We start from the raw sequence: 10,641 nt of genomic DNA on the forward strand, positions 1-10,641 counted from the left end.
CTCATATGAACCAAAGTAATCTATTATTTTATGTACGTATGCTACGTGCATCCCCTGACACAGTTTTCTCTAGACTCGTATAATTGTCTAGCACATAAACCTAATTAAATTGTAGTTTACTGCACTCGAGATCTCGTGACCAGCTGTTGCGCAACTAAACTGGACTACTTCATAATTTGTTTAACAAGGTAGTACACTCCTTTAGAATTCTAGTGGTATTACTAGCAGTAATACTAGTAGTAATACTAGCAGAACAATAGATTGTACAAATTAGTGTGAGCCTAAGAAATCTTCTTCTTCTCTTCTTCTAAGAATATAAGAGCCTACGAAATAATGATAACCATCTTTAGCGATGAAAGACAGAGCACGTGAGTTATATTAAAAAGGTTAAAAATTCATCAAGGTTATTTCGCCGTGATTAGGATGATTAAATTTATAAAGCCAGGCATCCATTTTTATTACAAGTAAAACAAGTGTCTTTAAAAACCTGTTTCTAAGTCTAAAATACCTTCTATAAAACATCACAAACCATGAAAGACGCTTTCTTAAAAACACGTTCAGATGTCTACAATGCCAATAAAAATTCAGCATGCAAAAATCAACTAAGTACCTTCTTAGCCGTAGCTTTAAACCCTACTTACATAAGTGCGAGTACGTCACGTTTCCCCCACATATCCTGGATTCGTTCTACATCCCCATATCCGTCAGCTTATCGTGTTCCCTTTACTTGTAAAACCCCAGTTTTTCCAGAATATTCTTCTAGAATCGAACATTAATAAAGCTGAAGACATCGTTACTAGAACGCTTGAATAATTTTGCATAAATACAGTCCGGTTGAATTGTCGTTAAAATCGGAGTGTCGATTTTTTTGCAGCTCCGTTTCTTGGTGGTTGTTATTGAGAAATGGCTATTAAAATTTATTTCTTCAATTTGATTTATGTTTTTATGTATGATATTATCATTAGGTTGGTAATTGGGAAGTCTACGTCAAAGATTTGCGGTAGAAAAGTCGTATTATATAAATAACTAAAGCATTAAATATCGCTTAATTAGTTCTTCTTTTTAAAAAAGACAACTCCCGCGATAAAATGACTCTTGTGTAACGGGGACTTTTGCAAACATACATACAACGGACACAAAGTTCAACCGGACCCAAAACAATTATTATTTGTGGATCGCACCGATTTTTATTGTTCCGCGTGGGAATCAAAACCACGACCTCCCGACGCAATGGTAGCGGCGTGGTGACCTAAGTCACTGCTGCGCCGCGAACACGTTACACGATAGTTACATAAATTTATCTGATCCAATAATAAAAATCCGACATTACCGTAACACAACTCAATATCAATCTTAAAATGATGATGTTTACTTTTTACTTTTATAACTAATATCCTAAAATAACACCGTTATTAGTTATGCACGACCATTGCTAGTGAGCGTGTTTATAAAACAGTACTAAAAAGAAAATAGTTAAACAGACCGCAGAAATCCTGCACTGGTTAATGCGGTCACCCTCCACAATGATTGCACCATGTGCCGCCGATTTCATTCCTACACGGAACAAATATTTGTGGAACTTACTTTGCGGGAACTAGGCGAACTTTCCTTGATTTTCGGTTAGTGGTAGTGGTGTTGGGATAATGATGTCTGTTAATCTCTATACATTACAATAAAACAGTCAAAAAGTGTGTCTCGTAAACATTGAATATATTTACAAAATATCTACGGCAGTATGTTAAGAAACACTAATAGAGAAATGTTTAATCAATTCTCTGTAAATTCTCGTAAAATCACTTAAGATCTTTGCATATCACTTCCAATCGAAAATGTAATCTACTACTGTTCTTATGATGGGCAACTGTCTCCTGCTAGACTGAGGGTAAGGTAAGGCCTTGAGTCCAATAGCACTTGTTTCCACAAACAATTTAGTACTTACCCATAAAAATAACTATTACGTATCCGAATTGACATGAGTGGTTCGAACTGTACTGTACCTATGCAACAGCAAGCTAAGGAATGTCGAGTCGTTAAGATAAAATAGCTTCTTAGTAAACTTAATACATAGTATTTCTTAAAGTATTGCCAGAATAAACAATTTTTTGGCGTCTTGGCGAATAGCTGAGATGTCCGAGTGGTTAAGGAGTTGGACTCGAAATCCAATGGGTTCTACCCGCACAGGTTCGAATCCTGTTCTCAGCGACATATTTTTTCATTTGTCTCATTGCTCTCTCATTTTGATTTTTCTATTGTAGAACATTGTTATGTTTTATAACTCGTAAACTCAAGAAACTCTTTAGTCCATTTTTTTTTGCTTTAAGGAACAAAGAGTATACCTAATATGCTTAACTTATTTAAAAAAAACCGGTACCATTTTCATTTCTGTTGATTATTTACTAGCTTATAGATAGATAAAGTACCCACATATAAAAAGATGTTAAAAATAAATAGTTAAGGAAATCTATTTTCATCCATGAAGTGGTAATTTTAGATTTAATCCGCGTATTTGCAATACCATTCTCGCTTGTGTACAAATGCACCATACATCAGCCAGTACTCGTATAATAGAGTGCTGCGTTGGCATTTACGAAGAAAATTGTATCATTTCTGCAACACAGGAGTGGTTTACAGTTCCCGCGGTATTGCTGCTATATATCAACTCGATGTGTTCAAAAGATATCGTCGGATAGATACAAGATAAAAGAGATAGCGGTTTGCAAAGGCTTTTAAATGAGCTATAAACGGTATTTTGTATGATATTTTCTGCTGTCGGTATCAAGCAGTAATGATATAAAATTACTTGATGGAGATAGTTTTTGTTAAATGCGCTAGAGGTGCTGATTACCGATTTGCACACAACATTTATAGAAAGTTGGCGATAGTCATTCAAGTACATACAAAGAATAGGACGAATAAGTTTTTTTTAATCGCAATTGTATAATTAGCCAGTTCTCACACCGCTCCTTCAATGCAAAAGGGCCACAACTAAAAAAAAAATGAAAATCGTTTTATTGCAAAAATGACACCTGAACCGACTATATTTTATAGTAAAAAAAAAACCCCCATCATTTTTGCTTATATTATGGCTGCACTGACTTACTGCCCTTTTTGCATTAGCTCACTTTGACAGGTAATGTCAGTGCAAAACAGCCACTTTGTGAGATGCGCCCGGAGATTCAACGAAAATGCTCGTCAGTTGCGTGAAAAAGTGCCACAATTCAAAATACGTCTGTGTTGGGTGCAAAATTTCAAGTTAATGTGATTATATTTTACAATACAAAACTGCCATATTTTGGAAAACGTCCTTTTTGCATTCTAACTATAGTATTTGTTACCATATTTTGTAATACAAAAGTGCCATATTTCTGAAAACGACTGTTTTGCATTCAAACACTAGTATTTTTTATTATATTTCGTAATATAACAGTAGCATATTTTGAAATACGTCCCTTTTGCATTAAATTATTGTGGAATAAATAATTATTTTTAGCATGCTATAATGGGAAGGCCATAATATATGGCCGTTTGGCATGATAATAATTTTAGTTTTTGTCAAAATTTTCGAAATAAAATTTAACATTTTGGTGCAGGGAAAGGCAAGGGGGGACCCTTCCATTTCAAATCGCCCTTTTAGCGACAAGATCCGACTAGTCCTTTTCAAATGCGTCTAGGTCATCCCGCCATCTCCGTTTAGGTCTCCCGCGTCTGTGATGACCATCCTCTGGCATCTAGTTGGTAGATATGCGGGCCCACCTTTCCGGATGCATGCAGATAATGTGGCCGGCCCAGTTCCATTTCAACCTGGCGGTCTTCTTCCCTAAATCGGCTATGCGAGTTTGGGAGTGCAGTATAGAATTTTGGACGTGATTTGTTCTTTATACATCTGATATACTACGCTCCATTTCTCTCTGGCAAACCTTCGGTTTCTACTTTTGGTTTTCCGTAAGGGACCATGTTTGGGCACCGTAGGTTAGGACGGGTAGTATAAACATTTCGACGAGCTTCCGCTTTAGTGACAGTGGAAGGTTACCTTTCATTAGCTCTTTCATGGAACAGGAGCTCTTCCAGGCACTTGTGACTCGTTTGTCCAACTCTTTGTCCCGTCGGTTGTTAAAAGAGGTTATCTGGCTCAAGTAACTAATGTACTCGTCGACATAGTGTATGACGTGCCCGCCTACCTCGACCCTACGTTTTGTGTTGTTGGTCATAACCTGGGTTTTTGTACGGTTCTTACTTAGTCCAGTCTGAAGGCTTGCCGTGCTCAGATCTTTGAGCATTGATTCGAGTTCCAATGCAAAGGATGAGAAGAGGACAATGACGTCTGCAAAACGAAGGTTTGTTAACTGTTTGCCACTAACAACAAAGCCTTTTGATTGCCGCCAGGCTCCTGAAATTTTTTTCGAGGGTGCTGGTAAGTAATTTGGGAGATAACAGGTCTTCCTGTTTCACGCTTCTTTGGATTTAGAGAGATTGTTGTATATTGCTTTGATGAGTTTGATGTATGTAGCTTCGATTCTACATAGTATCTTTAAGAAGGTCTTGGTTATGGAGTGATGATTCTATGGCGGAATGACTGATGCTGCCAAAAGCTTTGGAATAATCCACGAATGCTAAATATAAAGGTTTATTAAACTCATAAAACTTTTCTATTATCTTATTTCTTTAATACTCCTGCTGCACTCAGTCTACCCATTGATTGATATCGACCATTGAATGAAAGTTACGCACAAAGTTGATGTCTATTATATTACTTACTTAATAATAAGTAAAGATTTTTTAATTTAGATTGTTTAATACAATGTTTTCCTGGTGTCTATTCACTTATGGTTTTATTTAGTAATAAGATTTAACTTTTTGATACGGTTTTTTACCAAAAAATGTACAATAAACCATTTTTATTTGCAAAACTGTGTTTAATTTTTGACATATTCTTCATGATATTGGTTCAAATTTTGAATGCAAAACGGACTTATATGCTTTTTTTTCTTAATAGGTAACAGCTATTACAAAGTTTATATTGTAGATAGATAGAGCTAAAAAATACGCATCTAATGATATATTAACATCTTATATTTAATTAATAAATATATAAAATATTTAAAAAAATCAGTTTCAAAAATTTGTTTTGGCTGTCCTGTAAAATTTATAGTTTTCGATTTGTGTCCCTTTTGTATTCAAGGAGCGAGTCACATCTCATGTCATTTGATTTTCTCTCATGAAATTTGCAATGCATAAATAGTAACTTTACGTCAATATAGTGAATTTTGAGATTTTTGTAGGATTTCTTTAATTGCATATTTATAAGGCAATACCTAGGTTAGGTTAGGTTTGGGGCGGGGGAATGGTCAAGCATTACCACAATGCTTGATGATTCTCCTACTCCCGACATCTGTCCGATGCCGGGTCTAGCAAATGGTTTAGGGAGTAGCGCAAGTCGCAAAGATCCCCTAAACAAGGCCAGTGGACTATCCTTCCCGAGGTTGCTGCCCGTTATTGGCCAATTACCCTCTGTAATTGGCACAACAAAAACCTCTGGCCGGTACTCTATATCCAAACCTTTTCCTTTCCCACTTATCCCTAAACCAATCCCGCATAGCCGAACCGTGGCGGCGCATTATCCACTCAGGCACACAGAGCCTTGGGGCACCAAATACCCCCAAAAAATTGTACCACACTTACCTTGGGCGGGTAGTGTGAGTTCTTCTTCTTTTCTCCCCTCTTCTTCTGGCATCCTATGCCAATCTCGCCCAAACAAAAAACCAAAACATAATGAAAGCACAGTCTCATAGAAAATTACCCCAGGAGGGTACCACTGATAGTGGAGAATCCCTCACCGAGCCTAGCTCGGTCCGTCCCACGTATTCTGGGGGGGACAAACTGTGCCCAAAACCAGGCGGAAGCCTGGACCTCTCTGGCCTCGCCGAGGCCATCTCCTCGTCACCCGAAAAGGGAATAAACACTACTTCGCAGTGGACGGTAGCCGCTCATAAGCGACCTTGCAAAAGGGAACCTACCGCCCCTGCAAAATCCAAACAAAGGCTGAAGGAACTACCGGAACGCCGTCGCCCCAACAGGCGCGCGAGAAGGGAACACCTTCAGCCCAAAAACGCAACACAAGCCGAGACGGCAACCGCAGCAGCGGCAACGCAGCGCGACCCTCAGCCCTCCACCTCAGGAGAGCCTAAAACGGCACCACCAGCACCACCACCACCACCACCACCCAGCAAGTCGAGTAAGAGACGGACACCGAGAGGAACTCGTGGTCGGCGGAACGCTGCGACGGCTCCCACTGCACCTGAAAAGGAGCAGTCTGGGACTGGGGATGGTCCGGACGAGCGCGCTTCTTCGAAGCGGTCTCGTCTGGACGATACTCAGTCTCCCAGAGGGGAAGCCAAACGCGCGAAAACCGACGCGAAACCGAAGCGGGCGATGAGCTACGCGGATGCGAACAAATCGCATCTGCGAGTAGCGATTATCACCGTCCCGCCTAGGGACCTCTCGCAAAGCCAGGCAGATCAGCTGAGGGAAGCTATCGATGATAGCATCCTGCAAGCTGTACTGGCTCCGCCATCTCCGAGTGTACATGCTCCATCTTTCCGCGGCCGCCCTTTCCTTCTGGACGGGGCTTTAGCGATGTGGTGTGAGGACACAAATGCTCTCGACTGGCTGGGCAAAGAAATAGGGAACATTGCGTCACCAGTCCCCGGAACCACTCTGACTGTCATAAAGCAGTCAGAAATGAAAAAGAAGCTGAAGGCTGGGCTTCTCATCCACACCCGCATCACCGAAGCTGCTACACTGCAGAGAGTCCTTTGTGCCCAGAACCCCTGGTACAAAGTAGACTCTTGGCAGTGTTACGACATGACGGTGGATGACAAACCACAAGAGGTGAACTCCAAGGAGAAGATAGTGCATCTTATCCTTGGAATTCCTGAGGACCAGAAGCAAGCCATCCTGGACCGTGATCGCCGAGTAGCGCACATGTCTGGGAGTGGCTACATCAGGTTCTTCACCTCGGAGGAACAAGCCACGAGCAGCAGCAGACCAACGGCAACGGAGGAGTCAACGGAGGGGGCCGCATCCGGTCCCGAGCCGTCCACCTCTGCTCCCCAACAGGGTTCGAGCGAGATGGAGACAGACCCGCCGCCGCAGAACAAGGGGACTACCAGTGACGAAGATGACGTCCTGCGTAGCCCGTAGTCCCCTAAACATAAATGTTATACAAACCAACCTCCAGCACAAACAAATAGCGGCGGCCACTCTACGCAGAGCACTGGAGGTTAACAACAAGACCGTCGCCCTGATCCAGGAGCCGTGGATCAGAAACAACAAAATCTGCGGTCTAAGCAATATCTGCGGTAAGTTACTGGTAAAACCCTCAGTCGACAAACCGAGAACCTGCATTTTCATGCCCAACACCATAACAACCACGCTACTAAACCAATTCTGTTCTAGAGACCTCACTGCAGTGACAATCCACACAGAAAATAACACAACCCTAGTCTTAGCCTCAGTGTACATGCCGAGCGACGGCGAAACTCCAACAAGAGAACTGGCCGAACTTGTACAACACTGCGAAACACAAGACTGGGAGCTGATCATCGCTGCAGACTGTAATGCACACCATCCTCTGTGGGGAAGTAAGGATACCAACAAAAGAGGTGAGTCATTAGCTGAATACCTATTCCAAACAAACCTAAACATTATAAATAGGGGCACTGAACCCACTTTTGTAAGCTCAAGGTATCAAACCATTATAGACATCACATTGGCAACACACGCGGCTGCAAATCTGATTGCGGGCTGGCACGTATCAAACGAGCCATCACTGGCAGACCACCGCCGCGTGTGCTTTCAAATTCAACACAAGCAAAAAGACCCTGACCTATATCGCAACCCCCGAAAAACAGATATATCAAGGTACACAAACTTACTTACTAAAGCACTAAGTGACGGACCAGTAACTGACGTCACTCTCAGTACTAAAAATATAGATTTAAACGTAGCACTTTTAACCAAAAGCATGCTGAATAGCTATCATTCCGCATGCCCCACTTCAATATCCAAAGACCCCGGGAAAAGTTCATGGTGGGGGCCGGAACTTGAACGCCTACGAAAGGGTCTCAGGACACTTTTTAACCATGCAAAAAACACCAGAACCACTGAGGCCTGGGACAAATACAAAATTGCACAAAAACACTATAAGAAGCGCATCAGATTTCGAAGAACGGAATCCTGGCACAACTTCTGTAGCAACATAGACTCGACAAACCAAGCCGCAAGAATAAAGAAAATACTTTCCAAAGGGAACCCGAATCTTCTGGGCACTCTTAAGAAAGCAGACGGCACCTACACAAATAACGACAAAGAAACGTGTGAAATACTGCTGGAAACACATTTTCCAGGCTGTCTGATGACATCAGGCCTTGATTGGTCAGACGAGCACCACAACACACCAACAACCCTAGACTGGGAAATCGCCAACAAAATAGTAACCGCGGATAGGATGGCATGGGCCATAAAAAGCTTCCAGCCATTCAAATCAGCGGGGCTAGACATGATTTTCCCGGCGCTACTACAATGGCAAAAAGACGAGACGATAAAACACCTATTACCAATCTACAGAGCCTGTATAGCTTTCAAATACATACCCAAATTGTGGAGAGAAGCAAAGGTAGTTTTCCTCCCCAAACCGGGTAAGGAGGACTACACTCATGCCAAAGCTTTCAGGCCAATCAGTCTTACATCATTCCTTTTAAAAACACTGGAAAGACTTGTAGACATATACCTAAGGGATGGAGTACTAAAGAACAACCCACTACATCCCCAACAACATGCGTATAGAAAAGGCAAATCAACAGAGTCGGCACTGCACAAGGTTGTGCACAAAATAGAATCGGCCTTTACAAACAAAGCCTCAACACTAGCCTCCTTCATAGATATAGAAGGAGCCTTTGACAAAACCATGCACAACAGCATTAAACATGCCCTACAAAGACTTAAAGTAGAACCAGTCCTAACTGGATGGATCACTGAACTAGTCAGCAAAAGGGCGGTACAGATAGTGGCAAACACCACAATAAGAGCAAAAGTGGTCAGAGGATGCCCCCAGGGAGGCGTCCTTTCACCGCTTCTATGGAACATAGTAGTGGATAGCCTCCTAACTAGTCTAAACAAAAAAGGGTACACTACTATTGGATATGCAGATGACCTAGCAATACTGATAAATGGGACAGCTGAAAACGTACTATGCAAAATAATGCGCTCAGCTTTTCAGATTATAGAAAACTGGTGTGAAGAACACCAACTATCAGTAAACCCCAAAAAAACAGAACTTATCCTTTTCACCAACAAAAGGAAGTTACCGGACCTCGAACTACCAAAACTATTTAACACCAAACTCACCCTGTCAACTCAAGTGAAATATCTGGGCATGGTTCTTGACAACAAGTTGAATTGGGCGAGTCATATTGAAGCAAAAACTAGGAAGGCCTGCATAGCGTTCGGCCAGTGTAGAAGAATGGTTGGTAACAAATGGGGTCTCAACCCAAACATAACACTCTGGCTATACACATCAGTTATCAGACCTTCTATTACCTACGGAGCAGTTGTATGGTGGCCCAGAACACAACTGACAACGGTAAAAACAAAACTCCAGAGCACACAACGCCTAGCATGTGTAGCCACCACTGGATGCATGAAAACCACTCCATCAAATGCACTTGAGTACCTCCTAAACCTCAGGCCCTTAGATTTGGTTATACAGGAGGAGGCACAAGCGGCTGCCTTAAGACTAAAAGCAAACGGGCTATGGCAGCAGAACCCAGAAACAACACACACCAAAATTCTGCAATGTATCTTGAAGGAAATACCACTTCTCGATGCACCTACAGATAAAACGCCATGTCACCACGTTTTTGACAGAAGATACAATATCCAACTCAAAGAGGAATCTAAAGATGACTCTGGCATCAACGAAGTTAGGATATACACTGACGGATCCAAAACCGCATTTGGTACAGGAGCCGGCGTCTTCTCGAACGATCTAAATATCAAAATATCAGCCACCCTAGACAAACTAAATACAATCTTCCAAGCAGAATGTATAGGAATCACTAAGGCAGCACAAGCAGTCGCAGCCAGAGATGTCAGAGACTTTAAAATAAAAATTGTCTCGGACAGTGCATCCATGCTACAAGCCTTACAAAATAACGTTATAACATCTGCCCTTGTTCTGGAATGCCATAATGCGCTCCAGGCTATTGCACGTACGAACACAGTTACCCTGCAATGGATCAAAGGGCACAGCAATTCAATGGGAAACGATGCAGCTGATGAACTAGCTAAAAGGGGATCAAATGGAACAGTACTTGGACCGGAACCACTACTGCCTATCCCCCAAGCACAAATTAAATCTTGGCTGAACAGAAACACCGAAGCGAAACACCTAAAAGAATGGAACAACAGCAAAGGTTGCAGGCAAACTAAGGCTGCAGTTCCGGTGGCACCTAAGAATCTTGCCCGCAACCTTATCAGTCTAAAAAGGGACAAAATACGCAAGGTAATAGGAATCCTAACCGGCCATTGTCCCCTAAACAAACATCTATGTACAATAGGTGTGACGGACAGCCCCCTGTGCAG

The 10,641-nt window shown here is 41.9% G+C and overlaps 1 protein-coding gene and 1 non-coding gene across 2 annotated transcripts; both read left to right on the forward strand.

Moving 5' to 3' along the window:
• The first annotated feature begins 2,120 nt into the window (after nucleotides 1-2,120).
• On the forward strand, nucleotides 2,121-2,202 carry TRNAS-CGA (transfer RNA serine (anticodon CGA)). The gene has a single exon. It is a non-coding gene; the product is annotated as a tRNA-Ser (tRNA).
• Nucleotides 2,203-5,769: 3,567 nt separating this feature from the next.
• On the forward strand, nucleotides 5,770-7,950 carry LOC142976309 (uncharacterized). Its single transcript, XM_076119596.1, has 3 exons — nucleotides 5,770-7,358; nucleotides 7,456-7,661; nucleotides 7,761-7,950. Exon 1 carries the CDS (start codon nucleotides 5,770-5,772, stop codon nucleotides 7,198-7,200), a length of 1,431 nt encoding a protein of 476 aa, XP_075975711.1. The 3' UTR covers nucleotides 7,201-7,358; nucleotides 7,456-7,661; nucleotides 7,761-7,950.
• The last annotated feature ends 2,691 nt before the right edge of the window (nucleotides 7,951-10,641 follow it).

Source organism: Anticarsia gemmatalis, chromosome 10, assembly GCF_050436995.1.
Source record: "Anticarsia gemmatalis isolate Benzon Research Colony breed Stoneville strain chromosome 10, ilAntGemm2 primary, whole genome shotgun sequence".
NCBI classification, from domain to species: Eukaryota; Metazoa; Arthropoda; class Insecta; order Lepidoptera; family Erebidae; genus Anticarsia; species Anticarsia gemmatalis.